Here is a 22100-nt window from a genome sequence, read left to right on the forward strand (position 1 = left end):
GCACGATGTGCCGGGAAAGCAGTGTTCCTCCCGGCTGTAGTAGGTATCGACCTCCCGTTAGCTTCGAGTTTTGCGAGATCCCGAGTTTGTTTTGCGAGATCTCGCAAAACTTTTGCGAGATCCCGAGTTAGTTTTGCGAGATCTCGCAAAAGTCCGTCTTAATTTTTTTTTCTCCCATGTCCCCTGCGGGGCTCCGTAGTTCTCTGATTGGATTGTTACATTTGTAATTGACATGACATTGACCAATCACATGAAAGGAAGAAAAATAGGGTCAAAATTCATACTTGTAACTTGAATGCAGAGTTTCACACTTATTTTTTGGCTAAGTCCACACACAAATCTTTTTTACGCACACACAAATTCTTTTTACACATACAAATCCTGATTTACAAGTACAAAACTGATTTACAAGTACAAAATATTTATGACCACAATTTGAGCCCATACAGATGCAGTCAAGCTGTAGCCAACAGCTGTGTGGTAGCTAACTAAACCGATCCTCGTGTGTTTTTTGGTGCATTTTTAATATAGTTAGATTCCTTTTAATTTATCTTTAGTAAAAGCCTGCTGCTGTTTTGATGATGGAAAGTCTTGCATGTTATTTCCTGTTAATTACCAGTAACTAGCAGGCATTTGAATCTATGTTATATGGATGCTTTGCTAATGTTAATTGATGGTAAAAGCCATGAAGCTAAAATCAGGACTTTGGAATGCAGGTCCTTCTTCTAACATACACTATGGGATATACACATAACAGAGACATTTGAGAGGAATAGATTGAATAAAGCAGTATAATTGCACACTGCAAAACAATTTCTAAAGTTCACTTGCTTACGTTTGGCATTATTCTGTAACAGACAACTCAAATTCCAACTTATTATTATTTCTCTTAGAATTTCTTAATGATTACGACTATTCTTTTAATGAGATATTGATGAGATCCCAGCAACCAATTACTCGACAAGCCCATCTAGTCTGTGTGTGAGTGTGTGTCAGCTGCCATGTGCTCTGTTGGATCAATTCTCTTCTACAACCACTGACCTGGAAAAAGCCGAAAAAGCTTTGCCTGCTCTGCTATCAATAGACAGTCTAATTAAGACCAGCACTGTCTGCTCAAATAGTAAAGACACTGGCTAGGATTGTATGAAAATTCCCTGTCAGTAAACCTAAACCTGAAGCTTCTGCAGATTAACTGTGACTCTCACTGTATTTGACTGTGGCCTCAGACTATGGATGCCCTTGCCTGTGATAGCAGGGAGTTAGCCTGGCACTGAAGGAGGCCATCTGTTCAGCCTAGAGTGAAATGTATTGGATCGCTGTGAGGTTGCTTGCACAATAGTGAGACGGGATTGGGTTAGAACTCTTTAAAATTGGAGCTATCCATTGGACCATGGATCATCTGCCTTTTAAAACAATTAGAGAGAGGACACATCTGTGTAGACTGGACTTAAGCCGATGGATGGGACAGGCAGCAAAGCCTGCTCCCTCTCTCAGAGAGGCACAGCAAAGAAGGGTCAGCATTTCTCAAAGTCATGGGCCCCCTTGAGTCCGGCTACCCCCATGTTCAATGGTGATCAAGTCTGGCTGGAGGAGCTGATAGACCCTGCTTCTAACCAGTCCTCTCCCAGTCAGCCATCTAGCCCCAGCGATCCAAGCAGCAGTCCAGGAGGCAGCAGGAGTAGCAGTGATGGCACTGACAGCCTGCACAGTTGGAACTCTGGGGTGACCTGCATCCTGCATAAGTCTATCAAGAAGCAGAGCCAGGAAGCTTTTCAGACTCGACTCAGAGGAGACAGAGAGTGGGAGAAGCTTGAAGCAGTTCCTTCTAGCAGGCCTCATGGCAGAGGACATCCACAGGCAGAGCAGGGAGGAGACAGCCACAGCAGAAATGCGCATCAAGGGAGGGGCTCTGTACTTTTACACACCAGCTCTAAGAGCGGCAAACCACAGTGTGTACTGGAGGAAAAGATTGAAGCCAAACTGAAGTTTTCACAGTTCCTGGATGAGGTGACGTCTAATGTGCTTGACCCAAACAGCCTGCAGGCATTTGGAAAACCAGCATCTCCCTCTGGCTTCACCAATACAAATGCTGATCAGCCTCAAGCAGAGATCCACGTGGTGAGCCCCAGGCTACCCTGCTCAATGGCCCAGCATCAAGGCCCTTTAGCCGAGCAGAAGACTCCAGAAGAGCGGACTTCTCCTGACCTGGTAGAAAAAAAGTATCTGGAGACAGACATCGACACTGTAAGGAAGGGCGATGAGCTGCACGAGCTGGAGATAAAAGCAAACACACCAGAACAAATAGATGAGAAATATGTGATTCCACCACCTCCAGAGTTCAGTCAAGGATTTAAGATGAAGAGTCACTTTCCTGAGTTTCACTATGACTTCCCCAGATACCCCTACAGATCTATCTCTCTGCCCAGGGGCATCAACATGGTGAGTGATGAAAGTCTTCCCAGTCTTTAATCAAAGCCAGGCCTCTGAACATATGTTGTGATTGGAACGGAAATTGTTCCTCTCAGTTTTTGAAGAGACATCTGAGTAAATCAAGCCTTTGTATGATTTGAGTGAGCCATTCCTGATTTTTCTGCTCTATTATTAAGAGCGTAAAGAGCTCAAGTAAGCACGGGCATGTCACAGAGTTACAATGTCTTTGTCTAGTGCAGTCTGTGGAGTTTTATTTGAATAATCCAAGAAGCAGTTGCATATAAAATGAATGCTAGAAAAATAAATAAATCAATAAATTATTAAAGCCAGAGTTATGGGGAGAAAATTTAAAAAGAAACTTTTATAGCCCCACTACAGAACTTTGTTATCGCTATCTGAACCAGAAAAACATTCATATACTTGACATTCCTGCCTTTATCCCATTTTGCAGTCTGTATGTTATATAGAGGCCTACTTGCATACACATATAAGACAAAACGAAAGATACAAAACATAACAGTCATTCCAGCATTTTGCCCACTTGAGGGCAGTAGAAATGAACGGCAAACACCACACAGACACCTTAAATGTTGTTGAGTTTCTGACCTCCAACCTATGCGCTAATTTTAGCTCTGATTTGCTCTCCACCATCTGTTAGTTATTCAGTGTGTTGATTTGACTCATATGCAGTTGTTTTTCAGGCTTTTTATTATTTTGCTGAAAAGAACACTGGGATAAAAGCAAAACATTTAAAGTTATGACCACCGAAACGCCTCTAGGTCTAAAAGAAGTTCGAGCTTTGGGGCGATGAGTCTCTCAGAGTCTTACACAGAGTCATTCAGTTTACTGCTAATTATAAAAATATGGCTTGCAAGTGACTTGGGTTCGCCCAAGTCAAGCTCTTTAAAGTTGTCACCTGACTGGTGATTATTGAACCTAGAATATGTAGTCAGAAAGCAGACAAAGCATGTCATCCTGGTGATGACATTATGAGTGTTCCATGCATGTTCTGCTGAGCTAAAGCTTCCAATTAATAGTAAATCATTTGGAGCAAGAATGAGCTGTGGGTGTACGATTTCTCCTGCTGACCCACATAGACATCCTCAGCTGATTCAACAGACTGGGTATACTGATGTGTCTATAAGTTTGCACAGGAGCGCTGCTTCATGCTGACCAATAAGAAGACTTTTATGGGACTCCTCATTAGCATTCTACCCATTAGCAAGTCCTCCACACAAACAATTTGAACTGAACAATGCTGTCATTTACTGACTCAGCCCACTCGCATTTATTTTGTGACATCCATCATTTACTCAGTTTGAAACATAACCTTGCTAAAATGGCTGTGAAAGCAGCGAACCTTGTTGCACAACTGTTTCCTTCTCGAGTAGCAACCAGTGTTTCCACTGGCTTACACCACTAGAGTGCATTACACGTGAGGACAAGCCCGAGGGCTCAATCAGCAATTACTACAACCAGCGAGGGTATTTTTGCAGTCTCAGCATGACATCCATGTCAGTGGTGGATGATGAGGATGATGAAGCACTTGGCTAAGGTTACCTAGTTGCTAAATGTGCACCGCTTTGCTGACTAGGAAGCGTGCAAGCTTATTGTTTTACATCTCCGGGTTTGGGGTCTGGTTTTTTTTAGCATTTCTCACCCCCCGAAAAACAAAACATACTTGACAGATCTTCAAACTCTGTGTCGCTCCCATTTAATAATAAAGGAGAAGATCACATTGCCTTAATTTATTGTCTGATTAAAATTCAGCCTTTGCCGTCACCTTAGCAACTGCTTGAAAAAAGGTGGGTGGTGTGTGGGGGCTGAGAGGCAGGCATGTGAGCCTGTTGGCGTTCATCTCGGTGTGAGTGTCTGTGTGTCGCTGCAAAGTTTCATCTCCTCACACAAGTCCTTGTACTTGTAATGAAACATTCTTTGCACTTGACCTTCTGCTGTGCACACACACACACACACACACACACACACACACACACACACTGAACACGTATTCCCCCCACCCCCCGCTTTAAGGTGTTTTTTGTTGGTGATCTGACTCAAATAATCTCTTTGCAACGACTGCTTCCTTCATTAATTACAGGAGATAAATATGGATGAACGTCTCCCCTAAGTGCAGATGGTAAATTCTGCTTTCTAGCATTCGTCAAATTATGAAACATGATAACATAACAGCGTGGATACCACCCTCGATCGGGCCTAAATTTGAACGGAGATGGGGGAATATTCTCAAATCGATGCATAATTCATCGCTTTTGGAAAAAAACAAAAATGAAAAAAAGCAGCCGATTCATATAAAACCTATTCTCCTTAACAGCCAAGGACTTGAGATGTAAGATTCAACAGATTGAACCACCTGTTCCCCCCACTCTCCACCCCCCCCCCCCCACCTCCCCCTTGTTTCCCCTTCTTTCTATGTCTCTCTCCACATCCTCCTCCCTCTCTTTCCCTCTGTGCTCCTTCTCTCTGATTCAGCACCTCGACAGAGATACTGAGTCGCTGCCAGTATCCCTCATGGGGGGGCTTGCCATGTATCTGCAGTCTGGCTGCAATGGAGGTTTTCACTCTCCCTCCCTCCCTTTCTTCCCCCTTTCCTTCGCCTCGCTTTCTCACTCTCTCCCCTCGCACTCCCGGTATGGTACGATTGTTCTCTTCTCACCTCAAGTGAGCGCAGATGTACACATCCGGGCGCAGTCTGATGAGCGTTGCATGGGGTTTCTCACTAGTAAGGGAAAAAGGGAAGAGGAGCAGATGAGGGAGCATGGATGTGAGTGGGGGGGTGGGGGTGGGGGGGGGGGGAGTGTGGGGACATAAACAAACACATAGGGAAACACAGAGTGTGCTTGCTGAATATGTATGTTTCTTTTCTCGTTCTTTCTTTTTCTTTCTTTCTTTTTTTGTGGAGGGTGTTTGTGCTGCAACGGTGCTCCACTTGGCAGCTTCTGGGCCAGTTTGATGGGTCCGCTCCACTAACATGCTGTCATTTCCTTTAGATGCCTGACGAAGTGATGAACAACATAGACACCATCAGGTAAGCTTCACCCTCTCCCTCTCTCACTCTCCCTCCTTTTCTGCACATATCTTTCAGCACTCCATCATCACGCCCCCACGTTCTCCCTGTCTTCTTCCTTTAAGCTCCTTCCCTCCCACTCTTCCTGTCTCTCTCTCTCTCTGTCTTTCTACTCTTGCACAGTCTCTCCCTCACTCCCTCTTGTCTTTCCTCCTGGCTAAGCTGCTGCTGCTGCTGCTGCTGCTGCTGCTCCGGAGTGGCGTGGTGCTAGTAGCGGCGACAGTTTTAGTGGTGGAGGAGGAGGTGGTGGGGTGGGTGCATGTGTTGGGGGTTTTCTCCGAGCTTTAAGGGAAAGCTGGGTAAACCAATCCAGATAGCATATAGAGAGGGGGTTTTCTCCATCCCCGGCGAGGCTCCGGCAGCAGGATTTTTATCTCTCGGTCTTCAGGATGAAGCTCTGCGCGAGCGGAAGGTACTGCTTCACTGTTTGAATCTTTGATTTGGATTACAAAGCTGCTTTTGGTTGCGTGTGAATATGTGTGTTTATGTGCTCATCTCTACGTGATGTGGCTGCACTTGCCGTGCTCTCTGTTTACTGATGCAGTGCTGTTAGGAATGATGTCTCTTCTCTGATACTTTGTCAAAGATAAAAGGGTGTATTTTGCAGAAGAAGGCTGACACGGTTCCATGCGGGGAACCTCTTGGCTGGAAATCCGCTGCAGTGACTATGGCGTTACTGTAAAAGCTTTTTTCCCAACAGATCAATCAGGAGTTTTTTTATTTATTTATTTATTTTTATTTGAAATAATCTTGAATCTTTTAAGGTTCCCAAAATGTCCATCCACGACTGTTACACATTGGTTTCTGTGTGATTTTTGAACTGTCACCTGTCGGAATGCACCTGTAACACTGATTAATTACTCTGCATGATAAAGCTGTTTTGCCACCACGAATACTTAAGCAAGAGCAGCTCTGATCTGTATGTGTTTCAACATGACAGTCAAAAAAAAACACAAACGTGAGCGCGTGCTGGTGTAGACGGATTTTAATGAGCTCATTACAAAATTGCACTTTTCTGATTTAAATATTTCAGAGAAATTAGAGCAGCAGCGGAAACATGACGAGATGCAGCCCCCCCCTCTACTTCCCACTCTCTGTTTTGCACCTCACTGGCCTACAGTAGACATGTTTTAATTAATACCAGTACTAATGAACCATTATTAATCCGGCTCAGATGAAAACAGATCCCAAGCTTTTCCTTTTGTGTTAGATTACCGATGGTGTTATTACGATTTCAGGAAGATTACAGCTTAAAAGCCATTTAACCAGGCGACGAGGGGTAATTAATCTTGACGGGGTGTTTCTTTAATAGGAGGCATCAATTGTCCTCACCTCTGTGTCACAGCTTTAATTGAATTATAGCAGCTGTGCCGAAATAAGAGGGGGGTAGCCCCGTGTCTATTCTGCTCGCTTTTTGCATAGGAAACCAGGTCACCTGTAGCCTATAAGCAAGCTGTGATGGGGTTAAAGAGAAATCAGGACCCACCTGAGAGTCTGACCCTACCTCTTCATCTCTCCTCCCCCTCACCCTCCACCATATCTGCGAGATGCCTTCGAGTCTAAATGATGAAATGTCCTGAAATCTCTCACACTCCGTTGCTCCTGCTCTCTTGCTCACTCTCTCTTCCTCTTTCGCAATCCCTGTCCCTCTCTTGTCCGGGCTCATGTGTCGGGGCCCTGGAGATGGAGATGTAAATTTTGCATAGCGACACATTGGAGCTCCAACGCAGAGGAGACCTCGGGTGGATTAAACAGATTTAAAGTTTCAAGGAGTTTAAAAAAATTGTTGTCAGAATACTCTAACGGATGAATAACAGTGTGAAGGGTTTTATTTTAAATATAAGATTGATACCGCTTTTTAAAAAGCACGATTGACAGCCAAAGATTGAGCAAAATTATTATGCCGCTGTCTCGGTGAGCGGTGATGGAAGTGACGTCCTTGAGAGGCAGTAAAACAAAAGTCTGGGTTAGTTTTTAGAAATTTAAGATGCTGATTGATGACATTTTTTTTTCTTCCATCAAACCCACTGCGACTGGATATAATTTCAGAATAATGTATGCACATTAAGTACCCTCATTATACAGGAAGAGAAGGCGATTAAAAGGTGCTTCACACTGTTAAGTTTCAGAATGTATCCTGCACTTTATATCTTGGTCTTTTTAAGCCTGTTTTTAAGTAGATCTTTTTAGATATATACAGATTAAAGAAAGAACAACATAAAGTGTCATGAAGAGGCCAGATAAGAGCTTAAATGCTCACTGGGATATGAGCTATAAATAGGCACTCACTCATTTGATGTGTTAATGATGGTGGTGGAGAGAGTTATCCAACACGTGACCTGCCAGGTGTTCACTTGGCTTGAACTCTGGTGACTTTGAAGACCACAGATCTTTTTCTTTTAGTCATTAAGTCATTCAGTGACCCTTTATGCCCTAAAGGGAGGGATCTGTATTCATTATGCTTCTGCACTTTTGCTTTTTGTTTTCTTTTAAAAAAGCTCAGTTAGCCCGCGATAATGTCTCGGCCTCGATCTGAAGGTAAACCGAATCTTCCTACTCCTCTGAAGCTCACTAATTAACATGTCCCGTCTTGTTCGTTTAATCTGCACAAAAGCCAAACGTGAAACAGCAGCTTGTAGTTTTTATAGCTTGGTTATTCCACAGCTCAAATGAACACGATACATGTCAATTATTGAGTTTCATTCGTGCTGCTTTGTGGACTTTGTTCCTTGCGACAGAGCCACGCTGCCTGTTTCCTAATCCAGACTGGCTGCCAGTGGTATGAGAGTGATATCAGTTTTCTCATCTAATTCTTGGCAAGAACACAAATAAAAGGCTCTCCTGAAGTCTTCCACTGCCGTTTAATTTTAACTTAAATTTGCCAACTGGAAGGTTTTTCTCTGCTCGATCATGTGGTAGTCGCTGTTTGTGCTGTGTTTCAGTTATTATTGTTTCTATTTGATGCTAATAATACATATAGAATACTGGGCAGCTGCTCTATTACAAATGAGTCAAACGGCCATGTTTATGTTATAGCAAAGGCACCTGTCAGCGTCTGGGATGTTGTCGCAGGTTAGCGAACAGTTTTCAAAGTCAACATGGTGGATAAATGGTGCCGAAATGGGTGAACACCAGAGTGACTCCGACAAGGGCAAGATTGTTTGCGTTGAAACATTTCCAGAACAGTGATGGCAGGTTGTGGGAGTCAGAGGATTGACAAAAAGATCTGCTGCTTGTGATCATATTCATATGTGTATTCATAGTTTTCACGCAATATTACATCGCTATAGGAACGCCTACCTAGAGGACAAATAGGGGCTTTCCCCGTTTGTTCTGCCAGCTGTTAACTTGGATGCACTTGGAAGTCCCTCAGTCCAGTTTCTTTGGCCATTTTGTACCAATCCATCCTTTTCCATAGCAACTCTGGTTTCTTTTAAACTGGTTTATTTCATAGAGATGTTGCCCGTTAATGGACATTAGTCTCAAAATACTGTATGAGACAGAAACATTACAGATTTTAGCAAAATGTCTAGTTTATATCTTTAGTTCCAAGGTAGATAACAAAAAATATAGCCTACTATATGCAAGACATCAATGGCATTCAGAGTGAATCATTTAAACTCACAATTATGAGACAAACCTCAAGCTGTTCAAAAATATTACTACTAATACCCATAAACTGGATCAGCATGAGATACGCTATATGGATACAATCTCTTGTCCATATAGGAGCAACATCTTTTAATCGTTGAATTCAGGTTTTCAGTCTCAGGTTTATAAAATCAACCATGTGGTCACGTAGTCTGCCTTTACAACCATTTGTGAATGAATGGGTTTCATTTGTGAAAGAGCTCACTAAATTCAAGCGTAGTACTATAATAGGGTGCCACCACCATTGTGGCATATTCCATGATCAACTCTCAGTAGTATTAATGCAAAGTTGAACCACAAAGCAGTAGACCACAATCATCATCAAACTCCTTAGGTAGCTCCTTTAGGTATGATGTATATGTGCACTCTTTTCCATATAGTGTTCCTCCTTCCCCCTCCAAACAGCAACATTATTGACCCATCCAGCTCCAAAATAAACAGAACTGTCTGTACTTTTGTGCACTTCCATCCTGTTGGCAGTCTGAGGAATTCTCCACAGTAAACACGTGTAAAATGCTGCCAAAATGATGCTCTTCCTGGGACCTCACTGTGGTGGGTGCTGTTTATCGATTGCAGATACATAAAACTTGCAGTATATTTACATAACTTTGTTTTTCTCCTTCTGAGAAATGACTATTTGTGGCTTGAAACAGCTGGAAAATTAACAGACTTTTGTTGCAATTCTATGGAGTGTCCCTTAAGTCAGAATGGTGAAAACTACAAAGACCTCAGGGCACCTTCAGATTCCCTGAGCTGTTCCGAAAGGGGAGTTTTGGCTGATCATTATAGATAGAGAGATGTTAGAGCAACAGAGAGGACGTGTTTGAAAGCGGCGTGGGAGAGAGGCTGCTCTGAAGAGGCGAGAACTTAGTTTTGACCTGCTGAAGTGGACAGTGTTGCTCTGACAGACTGATGCTCTCCACTGTCCTCTGTGGTTTGACCAGTCAGCCTCTCTCTCCCACACTGTCTGTAGGTCTCTCTATCCTGAAGCTCTGAGAGCTCCCCCGGGGGCCATTAAACCTATCTTATTATCTTAACCCCATTATTTCTCCTCCCCTTTGCCTTCTTCAGCACCAGCGGTCAGGTTGTGCTGGTCAGATTTATTCCTCATTGTGATGAAGCCTGCCTAATATGACAGCGGCTATAACTCAATTTTTTTGTAATTTGACTTGAATTGGACATTTACATAGTAATCTGCATTGTAGGTCAGTTTGTGGTCAATGGAAGTGACACCATTTTAATGAATTTTAAAGTGAGAGTTAGATTTTTTCTGAACAGAAGCCACTGTGAAAGCCAATGACAAAGAATGGTAATGCTAAAATATAGCTGGTAAGTGAGCTAAAATAGTGTTTAGCACAGAACTATAATGCTAAACTTGATCATTTTCAGACCCAGAAATCTGTCTTTTGTATACAGTCTATAAAAATACAGCAGTATTCACTAAATGGTTGCTAACCTTTGCATAACCCCTGCACAAGAGTGGTTTGTAATGCTTTTCATTTGCAAGGGAAGGAGTTTTGGATAAAATTCTCAAACATGTGTTTTTAGAAGTTGCTGGTGTCACATAGATAAGTACAAGGTTTCTGCTCTTACTATAACAAAATTCAACAACACAAGCAGCTCTGAAGCTTAATATCAAATAGGCTAATTTGAAGGATTTCTAAAAAAGGTGCATGTAAAATGAATCGCCAGGCTAAAAATGACACCAGTCATCGGGACATTGCACTGGATCTTTTGGTTCCTCTGGGTTGTGATTTTGGGCTCTATGGCTTGTTCTGTCAGATGTTTCTGGCATCACAGAGATACGTGCAAGCTTACCGTTCTTACAACTAGATGTAAGATGTAAAACCCGGCAGTGAGCACAAGTCATCAAGACGCTGAGGCAAAACAAATTATAAATCCCTTTTTTTGTTTTTTACCCTTTCCATAAATATAGGGCAAGCGTACTTTACACTACATGAATACGTGACACCACTCTGAGACCTGTAGGGGTTTTCCGTCATGCCGGGCATCAGGATATTGGACCAGATCTTTTGATTCCTGTGCACTGAAAGGGTGGCTTGTTGGGTGATCAACTTGGATTAGGTTCTGGATCTGTTCCTGTCCCTTCTAGAGCAGTTTTTTGCAACTTGATGGGGTATCTTATCTGTCATCGTTCACTTAACCTCTCTGTCCTTAAAATGTTGCGGCTGATTGGCATATAAAATGAACGCAACATATAAAAAACATGTTTTTGTACTAATCGTAGGAATCATGCAAGATTTTAAGAGACGCAGCTCCAGATGAGATGTCAGTTCAGTTGCTGTGGGCTAAATATCTAGTTAGCATGCCTGTGAAAATAGCAGACGCCATGTAAAATCCCAATCTGTTAAAAGTCTGACACAAACTCATGCCTGCACAAGAGGTTACATTGCTGTTGGACAGATACAATTGTGGAACCCATCTTCTCAAATCAAATAAATGCATTTCTTAAAATGTTGAACTGTTATTCAAAACCTTCTTTTTTTTTTAACCAAGCCATAAAGCATTTAAAAGCCAAACTGCAGGGACCTTTGTAATAAAGAGTATCAACCTGTGAGAGTTTAGAAGAAAATTAAACAGATAAATTAAAGCTTTTCAAGCAAATGTCTGCAGCTTATTTGCCTCGGTCAAGCCAGAGGTCACAGATTACCCTTGTTTTCTTTCTAAGCCGCTACATTAATGGGGCTATGCTGGAAAGTTATTAGTGCTATATTGCGTCTTCCCAATATAGTGCCTCTCTGTGTTTTTTTAAAGATCCATTCATGCATCCCTGAGTTGAGGCTTTTTAGGCAGCCTCTTGAGAGTTATGGATGGACCAGTAAGTACATCTGTGTATAAGTGCACGAGGTAAATGCTGAGGAAATGCACACACACATACACGCACAGAAACACAGAGCACTACACTGCAGGCTAGATATGCAGAGGTTGTTCCTTTGTTGCATCTAATCACTACCTGTCCATTCGAGCTCCACTCGTAAACAGCATGCTGCGATGGTGGGTGGCGTGCTGTGCGTGCGTGCGTGTGTGTATACACATGTGTGCACGTGCATCCATGTGTGTATTTGTGTCTGTTCTATTTTTAATGAGCTGAACCCGTTTGAAAGCCGCTTGTGTTTTTCCATCCCGTCTGCTTTTGGTTGTGGTTGCAAACGTGGCAAACACTGGCCTTGTTTTTTGCACCACAACAGCATTTTAACAGCTTTATTTTTTCCCCTCTTTCCAACCAGCAAAATAAATAAATAAATGGATAAAAAAGAAAAGACTGTGGACAGAAATGCTTTTATTTATTTATTTATTTATTTATTTTCTGCTCTCATCCTTTCTGGGAAAATTTAAATTGTGAAAGTAATTCAGAACCACTCAGATGGAACAAAGTAATCAGCGGGAAAACTTTGGTTTCAACTTGTGAAAGGGTTTAAAAGTTGGGGTTTTGTGAGAGGGTGTATTCTGGGTCGAGAAAGACGTGATCTCAGCGTCTTTGCTAGGACAGCTCTCGGAAGGCTTCGCTGGCACTATGAGTATCTTGTCTGAAGGATGAGCTCATTTTTCTTTTGTAGAGCAGCATGTTTTTATGTTTTTAATGCGCTCGGTGTGTGGGTTTGTTTTTTAGGAACGCGTAGGTCATTGTTTTTGCCACTCTGAGGCTCCTAGCTTGAATTTTATCTTTGTTTTTTTAATTATTTCTATTTGCAAATTTGAAAGCTATTTCTGTAGTTCCTCAAGGTGAAGGAAGTATTTGCAGAGTCGTTTAAATGATTTGTGTCATGTATTGTGTTGTTTTCCAGCAGGATTCTGTAAAAACTGCAAAGCCATTAAATAAAACTTGATCAAGACTTGAAGCATGGGCAAGAATAGAAGCAGTCCACTTCTGGAGTGGAATTGATCACGCTTTTTAAAATGGCAAAGTAGAAAAATGCCCGTGGCCAAGGATGTGGCTTCTGATTTTTTTTGACATTCAAATATCAAATTTTTGATTCGGACATGGAAAACAAATTTCTTCCAGGGACTTCCACAAATGCACTCAGTCAAAAGCACAATAAGCCTCCATAAACCCAACATACCTACCTGACCACTTAATTAGGTACACCATTCAACTGCTCATTAACAGCCAATCACATGGCAGCAGCTCAAAGCATTTTTACGTTTGCAGGAATGGGGTGAAGCTGAAGTTCAAACAGAGAATCAGAAAGGGGAAGAAAGAGGGTTTCAATGTGACATGGTTGTTCGTATCAGCTGGACTTAGTATTTCAGAAGCTGCTGATCTACTAGAATCTACTGAGAATGGTCCAAAAATGAGAAACGCAATCACCATTACACCACCAGCAGCCTAAACCGTTGATACAAGTGAGGATGAATCCATGCTTTCATGGTGTTTACAACAAATTCTGACCCTACCATCATACGACAATTCCTAATCGTCTAATGGACATGTCTATATGAATACATGCATTGAGTTTCTGCCAAATGAGTAGCTGACAAGATACTTGCATTAACAAGCAGCTGAACAGGAATACATAATGAAGTGACAGGCGAGGGTATTATGTGTTTATATATTCCCTGAACAAAAATGCCGTGGGGAGGCTTGAATAATTAGGGAATCACAAATGAGTGGTATGCTGAAAACAATACTCTGGTAGGGAAAGTGTTAATGTATTAAATGGTAGAGGCACTCTTGGAAGATAAATAAACAGATAGCATTCAAACCAGTTCTCTAGCTTTGCATTTCATCATTATACCGGTGCCTGTATCAAACCCTCTCTTTAACGCGATGCCATTTTCTACGTCTAAATGTCTGCCTGCAGCTTATTCTGTGGTTGATGTTGGACTCTGTTCTCTGTGTTCACTCCTTCCGTTTTGGCAGAACAGAACTGTTTGTATTTGGGATCGGCAAGCCTCCATCACCTCTTCCGCTCATTCTAAAATCCTCTCGGGATGTTGTCGTGATTTCACACTCCCCTGTGCCGGGTGCCATCAGCAGCACGTGAAATCCGTTCAGCGGGTCATTATCCCCTGCTGCCGCTAATGATGTTGGTAGTTGCTGTGAAACTACTTAGGTGTCTGCTCCCGAGTTAATCAATGCAGGACCGAGAAACAGCTAAGACATAAACCCACACACTGACAGAATAGCACCCTAATTTGAAAGCTGATTTTTGTCTGTGAGGTGGTTGAGTCATACTGTACATGCCATTGGACTGAGTGACTACTGCAGGTTGTTAATCTGAAGGCACAGGGGCCAGAAAGAGCATCATCTCTGCCTTCTTTCCCTGCTGCTGGATGAGTCAGCCACTCGGGTTGCCCCGCTCTAATGCTGAGGTCTGGGCCTGTGATAAGGGTTTTTCCTGAGAGCCAATCTTGCTGAAAGGTAGACGCAATCAGGAAGCCAGGAAGGAAGAAAGAGATTGACGGAAGAGGCAAGGAAAAGGAGAGGAAGGAGGTAAAGAAATGATGACTTTTCAGCAGAGACTTCACACCCGCTCTCTTTGCTTTTCCTTTGTAATTTGGCAAAGCTCGCTTCCTCTTTAATGTCTTTGGCTTTATTGTAAATACTCTGGCTAGCAACCCCCCCCCACAAACACACACACACACACACCCCTCTACTTTTCCATCTCCCTCATTCCACAACTTTAATGCCCTCCTCCTCTTTTACCACCTCCCTCTTCCTCTTCTTTTCAATGCGCTCGAATGTCAGCGTGGCACGAGTGGGTGGCAGGCACCGCCATCCGAACGAGCCCCTTGTAAGGTTTTGCTGCAGTGTGAGGATGGGCACAAGGAAGACGAAGAAGCAAGCAAGCGAGTGAATGAGTGAGGGTGTTGCGTGCGCGGTTGTGCGTTGGCGTTTTGACAGCGGCTGCCTGATGGGGCCTGAGACGTGTCGCTAACAGCTGTCCTTTTTCACTTTTATGGCAGACAGCGTTACTTTAATTCAAGCCTGGGAGAAGGAGGTTGAATAGGCAGAGCTTGTGCCGCAGAGTAAACACAGGCACACACACATACGAACGCACAAGCAGGAACACACCTAGACTTATAGATGCAAACAAATGTGTACATATGCATACGGACAATCAAGCGTACACCTGCACGGATAAACTCACACATTTCTGCCACTTTAATGCTCTCAAATACATGCTCGCACCTGCCAAATCTTAAACACACACACACGGGCGCACACATATTCGAAGCTGGTATGACTCAGAGGGGAGCAGCTGGAGTGAAGGCTCCAGTGGCGGTAGTGAGCTGTCACCATCTGGAGGAGTACATGTCTCCCTGCCTTCTCAGCCAGTAGCAGAAGTCACCTCCCAATAACTGGGCATTAGTAGATTAACATGTTTCTTTATTTCATAATACGTGCGTGTGTGTACACAGCATCAGTGGGTACAACACCCCAAACATGAGCTGTAACTCGCTGCAGTTCCATCCACAGTCGGTCATTGCTTCCTTCCCGGATGGTCAGCCCGCTGCTCGGATCAGAGGAGCTTTGATCAAGCTTTGACAGCCTATCTCATTCAATAACATGCGGCATTTGTCTGTGTGCTGAAGGCTGCACCTGTGCTGCGGACGCCACCAAGACGCAGAGGACTGGAGGGATGGAGGAAATATTTATACAAAAGACTTTCAGTCTTTCAGGCTTGTCAAACTCCTTCATTCACACTGCCTGGATGTGTCAGCTCCTCTTCTTTGTGTTTGGACATATACGAGATGAAGACACTGAGTCTGCAAGGGATGTTTGTTTTTACTGATAAGTCTGATATCCGCCTGTCACAGGAGACTTTCCCCCACCACTAGTGACATGAAACAAGTCAATGTCCTGCCAGGACCCAGAAGCAGTTTTTTTTTAACCTCCAACAGATTTTGTCTAATGGCTCCTGACCACAAGCAAAGGGATTCAGCATTAAATACAATATTTAAGAATGTAGAAAAGTTTTGTGAACATTTATGTTTTCTTAAAAAGATATAGACAAATGTTTCAAACATTTCATTTTTTGTATGAAGGCAGTTGTGGGGGTTGTTTGCTTATCTTCCAGAGTGCTTTCAAAATTTCATCAAACCACACTCATGATGAGGCAGCTTAGTGCTTCTTTGCGTGTTTTTCCATGTCAAACTGTTAACATTTTTTCTTTTAATATACAGCATTTGTGGTCACAAAAGAATACTTCTCATTCAAAATCAGGTTTTCAGTCCCCCCCCCCCCCCCCCCCTGCTGTTTGTGGGAGCCTTTAATTTAAGAAATAAAAATATACACAGAATGTACTCACCGGGCGCTTTATTAGGTACATCTTAATATTAATTGGTTGGACGTTCTTAAATGTTTGTGGCACAGATTCAACAAGGTGCTGGAAACATTCCTTCACTGGTACTAAGGGGCCCAAAGTGTGCCAAGAAAACATTGTCTACACCATTACACCACCAGCCTGAATCATGCAAAGCGGGATGGATCCATGCTGTACGCCAAAATCTGATCCTACCATCTGAATGTCACTTTAGTAATCGAGATTCATAAAGCAGGGAATGTTCTTCCAAGCTTCTGTTGTCCAGTTTTAATGAGCATGTATGAATTGTAGCCTCAGTTTCCTGTTCTTAGTTGACAGAAATGGCACCCAGTATGGTCTTCTGCTACTGTAGCACATCTGTGTAAAGGTTTGATCAGTAGCTTGTTTAGAGATGCTCTTCTGCATACCTTTGTTTCATGAGTGATTGTTGCTTTTGTATCACAGTCAGCAAATGTTGTCAAAGGCTTTCTCTTTAAACCCTAGAGATGGGTTTGTGGGAAAATCCCAGCAGATCAGCAGTTTCTGAAGTACTTTAACCCAGTATACCGGCAAAGCGTGTAACAGACCCACTGGTCCATCCCGTGAATGTCATGCTTTGCTTCACCTACGCATGAAATGGACAGGCATGCTTAAGTTGCAGTACCTTTCAGTGACAGCAGAGGGCGATAATGTATTTAAAAGCAACACAAAAACAGTCATGGACGAACTAATGAAACACATTTACACGCAAACACATATCAGCCACGTAGCTTAATATTACGTGGAACAGAAGGAGCCTGGATTGTACTTCATTCCTACTTTGGTCAGTTTAACTTGTTGGCTTTAAATAAACTATTGCCCTCTACTGGTACTACAATTTAATTCCATTTCACACTTAGGAGAGGCAAAGCGGGGCATCCACAGGATGGTCCAGCAGGTCTATTACATGCTTTGCTGTGATATTGGGTTGATGACTCAGAAAACCCTGCCACGACAATAACTATCTCATGTTCATAGTCCCTTAAATTACCTTTCGTCCTCATGCTGATGCTCAATTTGAACATCAGCAGGTCATCTTGACTGTGTCTACATGCGTAACTACAATGATCTGCTGCCATGTGATTGATTGGATATTTGAGTTAATAAGTGTTCAAACCAATGCAACTAACAAAGTGGCCCGTGAGCGTATATATTCCCTCTCCTTTAATGGATTCCCCTCATATGGTAGCTGAACTTTGCTAGAAAGCTGAAAGGAATCCCTTTATGTCTGAAGGACCGAGTCCAAAGCTTGACATTTACAGCTGTTGTCTCAGACAGTTTTACTTCTCATTTTCGCTTCCGCTGTTTCTTTGCAGGAAACGTTGTGCACCGTCAGTGGAAGAAGTAAGACAAAAATGGTCTTTACTCTGAATTTAGTGCCTTGAATTTAAGGAAACGGGACAAAACTTGTGGGATATTTGCCATTAAAGTGTCCACATTATGCTTAATGGGATTTCCATGTCATTTAGTCTTCTACACAGGGGCTTGCACAGTTAAAAAGACAAAGTCAACACCAAATAGAGTAATTCTCACCCACAAAGAAAAGCTATTGAAGTCCGTCTTATGCCTCATTTGTAGTCCAGACTTTTCCAGACTTTCTGTTACTCATCTACATAACAGTGGTATAAGAGTGGCTAGTTTTGGCACATATTCTCCAAAATATCTCAGCCATGAGCAAAGCACACCAAATGTTCTGGTGTCGGGTACTAAGAGTGAACGCATGAATCTTCACGGCATCTGAAGACCCAGTGAATTATTTTCAGTTTGATGCAATATCCGGAGGGGAAAGTTGCAAACGTTGCTATGTGTGTTCTGTGCTCAAAAGGGGTTTTATGTAGAATGAGAGAAAGTTGGATCATAGCAAATTCGGGTTTTCAGGGGGAGAGGCCATAAATAGACTGGAGCTAAAGAGCATTTCAGACAGAAGGTGAGAAGAGGAGGTGCAGCATGTGAGAAAAATTATGAGAAAAGTAATGCATTTATTTTATTTGTTATTTTTAGTAGCAGATCCCCTACATACAACTACAGGCCCTTTAAAAAATAATATGGGTTCTTTCATATGAATATGACCAACAGAATCTGTCCACAGATCTTAACATCAGTTTTGTCCTGCTTGACTTGTCCTTTCTAAAAGTTGCCATCCTGTCTGTTTGCTTTGTTTGGCAGGGTCAACACAGATAGATCACTCACTAATTCCAGACTTAGCTGGTCTCCTTTGGAAAACTAACATAAATGCTGTCTCCCTGTGGTCAAGCCCTTTAAACACATGAGAGGGAAGGAACACAGACAAACCATGAAAAAGATATACATTGGCAAAACCGCCTTAAAAGTCCCCCGAAATGGCGGCAAACATCCGAAAAAGAGGTAAGAGTGAACGTCTCAGACGCCATTTTTCCATCCATCCTCGTTTTTTATCTGTTTGTCCGTTCATCCGCCCACGAGGTGTCTCCTCTCGCCATCCAGAGGTGCTAAAGCAGCCTCATCCCGCCTCTCCAAGCCCAGAAGTCACGCTGCCTCGTCATCTCATCTCGCTGGAATGAAAACACTCATTATGTCTGACTCAGCTCCTGTTCACAGAGGAGGTCACTAATGGGGGATTTAACATCCCTGGAGCTACTTCACGTTAACTCATCCTCTACCAAACAACAAACACCTGTTTTCCCCTGATGATTCCAACCAATCACAGAGAGGCATGAGGCGAGGAGGTGGGGGCTGCTTGGATAATGCGGCACTCAAATGTCACTCAGTCATTTGAGACATTCATTGAATCACTCTGTGGGCAGGTTTTCGCTACTCACTGACACAGTTCCATAAAACATAAACACTATCCCACTTTCAGTCTGAAGTTAGACTGAAGCTAGAAGTTATTTAGTATTTAGCATTTTTGTATTTATAGTCGAGTAAATGGAGACTAGAGCTGTGCTTGAGGCAGGATACTCAATCTGAGTGCATAAAAAAAGTCTTACAAAGAGAACGTAAACTACTTTTACAGAAGCACAACTTACCTAACACGAGAAAAAATAAGTTCTAAATTTGATAAGATATTATGTTGCTTTGCTAAAAAAAGTGGAAATGAATAATTCAGATGCTCAGTTTTTCATAAACTAAAACTTAATTGGTTTAAAAATAGAAGCAATCCATATCTGTTACAGAGGAATCAAAAATATATGAAAATATGAGCACTGAATTATGTATCTTTTTGCTTTTCTTTAGGAAAAACAAAACATTGTGAGTTTGTACAAGGATCTAGCTGCATTTATGTGTGGCAGAGAAGACAAGAAAAGGTAGACGTGAGGTGATATTTATAGAGCCACAAAGTCTACATGCGGAGAAGATGGGGTGGATGGATGGGTTGACAAAACACTGGACTTTAAGACAGTAAACTGTATTAAGCTTTTATTATTGTAACATTGGACAGTGGTGGTATTCAGTTTTAATCCACCAGTGCTTCACTGACACAGGCCTTGAGCTCCTGGCAACCTCTGGTTACTAGGGCAAAATTAATATTCTCCAGCCAGTTGCTGAGTGCTTGTTGACCAGATGAAAGCTGCACCAAAGAGAGTGCTGCACCACAAACCTTGCTGTGATTGCTGTGTTGACCACATGTAACATGCTGACTTGTCTGCAAACACCCTCCGAATACTCGCCAAGTGGTAGTGAAGCTAAAAACATGATACACAAACCAGAAAAAGACACCATTCCCGATCAAAATAAAACCACCGCCTTACTGCTCCAACCAACACATTTCAAAAAGTGCAACTTTGAGCAGCTTTTTTAAGCAAATGCAAGGAGGTTTTTGGTACAGCTGGCTAAGAATTACACATTTTTCTCTAGCGACCTGTAGTTGCCAGGGGTTACCAACTGGTCTATAGTACAGGGTGGGCCATTTATATGGATACACCGTAATAAAATGGTAATGGTTGGTGATATTAAAGTCCTGTTTGTGGCACATTAGTATTTAGTATATGTGAGGGGGCAAACTCCTCAAGATGGGTGGTGACCATGGTGGCCATTTAGAAGTCGGCCATCTTGGATACAACTTTTGTTTTTTCAATAGGAAGAGGGCCATGTGACACATCAAACTTATTGGTGATGTCACAACAAAAACAATGGTGTGCTTGGTTTCAACGTAACTTTATTCTTTCATGAGTTTTTTACAAGTTTCTGACCACTTATAAAATGTGTTCAATGTGCTGCCCATTGTGTTGGATTGTCAATGCAACCCTCTTCTCCCACTCTTCACACACTGATAGCAACACCGCAGGAGAAATGCCAGCACAGGCATCCAGTATCTGTAGTTTCAGGTGCTGCACATCTCGTATCTTCACACCATAGACAATTGCCTTCAGATGACCCCAAAGATAAAAGTCTAAGGGGGTCAGATCGGGAGACCTTGGGGGCCATTCAACTGGCCCACAACGACCAATCCACTTTCCAGGAAACTGTTCATCTAGGAATGCTCGGACCTGGCACCCATAATGTGGTGGTGCACCATCTTGCTGGAAAAACTCATGGAACGTGCCAGCTTCAGTGCATAAAGAGGGAAACACATCATCATGTAGCAATTTCAAATATCCAGTGGCCTTGAGGTTTCCATTGATGAAGAATGGACCCACTATCGTTGTACCCCATATACCACACCAAACCATCACTTTTGTTGTTCCAACAGTCTTGGAGGGATCCATCCAATGTGGGTTAGTGTCAGACCAATAGCAGTGGTTTTGTTTGTTAACTTCACCATTCACATAAAAGTTTGCCTCATCACTGAACAAAATCTTCTGCATGAACTGAGGGTCATTCTGCAAATTCTGTGCGCCGATCTGGGTCATCCTCGTTGAGATGCTGCAGTAGCTGAAGTTTGTAAGGGAGCCATTTGTGAGTAGCTAATATCCGCCGAAGGGATGTTCAACTAATGCTACTCTCCAGTGACATGCAGCGAGTGCTACGCTGTGGGCTCTTGCTGAATGAAGCTAGGACAGCCACTGATGTTTCTTCATTAGTGACAGTTTTCTTGCATCCACATTTTGGCAAATCCAACACTGAACCAGTTTCACGAAACTTAGCAAGCAGTTTGCTAACTGTAGCATGGGAGATGGGTGGTCTCGTAGGGTGTCTTGCATTGAAATTTGCTGCAATGACCCGGTTACTGCGTTCACCAGATATCAACACAATTTCGATCCGCTCCTCACGTGTTAACCTCTTCGACATGTCAATGGCTGTGAACAAAGAGAGACTTGTAAAAAACTCATGAAAGAATAAAGTTACGTTGAAACCAAGCACACCATTGTTTTTCTTGTGACATTACCAATAAGTTTGATGTGTCACATGGCCCTCTTCCTATTGGAAAAACAAAAGTTGTATCCAAGATGGCCGACTTCTAAATGGCCACCATTGTCACTACCCATCTTGAGGAGTTTGCCCCCTCACATATACTAATGTGCCACAAACAGGACTTTAATATCACCAACCATTCCCATTTTATTACGGTGTATCCATATAAATGGCCCACCCTGTACTGTGTGTCTGGGTTCTTATTTAGCATCCTTATCCTTATTCCCCTAAACCGAACAGCTGTTGTAACACTTCTATCTAGGTCAGAGGATAGGAACACAATATGGTCATTCAAC

At 42.6% G+C, this 22100-nt stretch overlaps 1 protein-coding gene across 4 annotated transcripts in view; it reads left to right on the top strand.

Annotated features, from left to right (window-relative positions):
• The first annotated feature begins 1455 nt into the window (after positions 1-1455).
• The window catches only part of si:dkey-174m14.3 (brain-enriched guanylate kinase-associated protein), a 39356-nt gene continuing 18711 nt past the window's right edge, over positions 1456-22100 (top strand). The window contains exons 1-2 of one of the 4 annotated variants that reach the window (XM_087852614.1): positions 1456-2439; positions 5439-5476. In XM_087852614.1, the coding sequence (XP_087708740.1) occupies positions 1456-2439; positions 5439-5476 (1022 nt within the window). Of the gene's footprint in view, positions 2440-5408; positions 5477-5586; positions 5928-18639; positions 18838-22100 lie in introns of those variants that run through there. The other 3 variants (XM_035908424.2, XM_035908423.2, XM_035908425.2) reach the window with 3 other exon arrangements.

Source organism: Neolamprologus brichardi, chromosome 15, assembly GCF_056152115.1.
Source record: "Neolamprologus brichardi isolate AB-2024 chromosome 15, ASM5615211v1, whole genome shotgun sequence".
NCBI lineage: Eukaryota > Metazoa > Chordata > Actinopteri > Cichliformes > Cichlidae > Neolamprologus > Neolamprologus brichardi.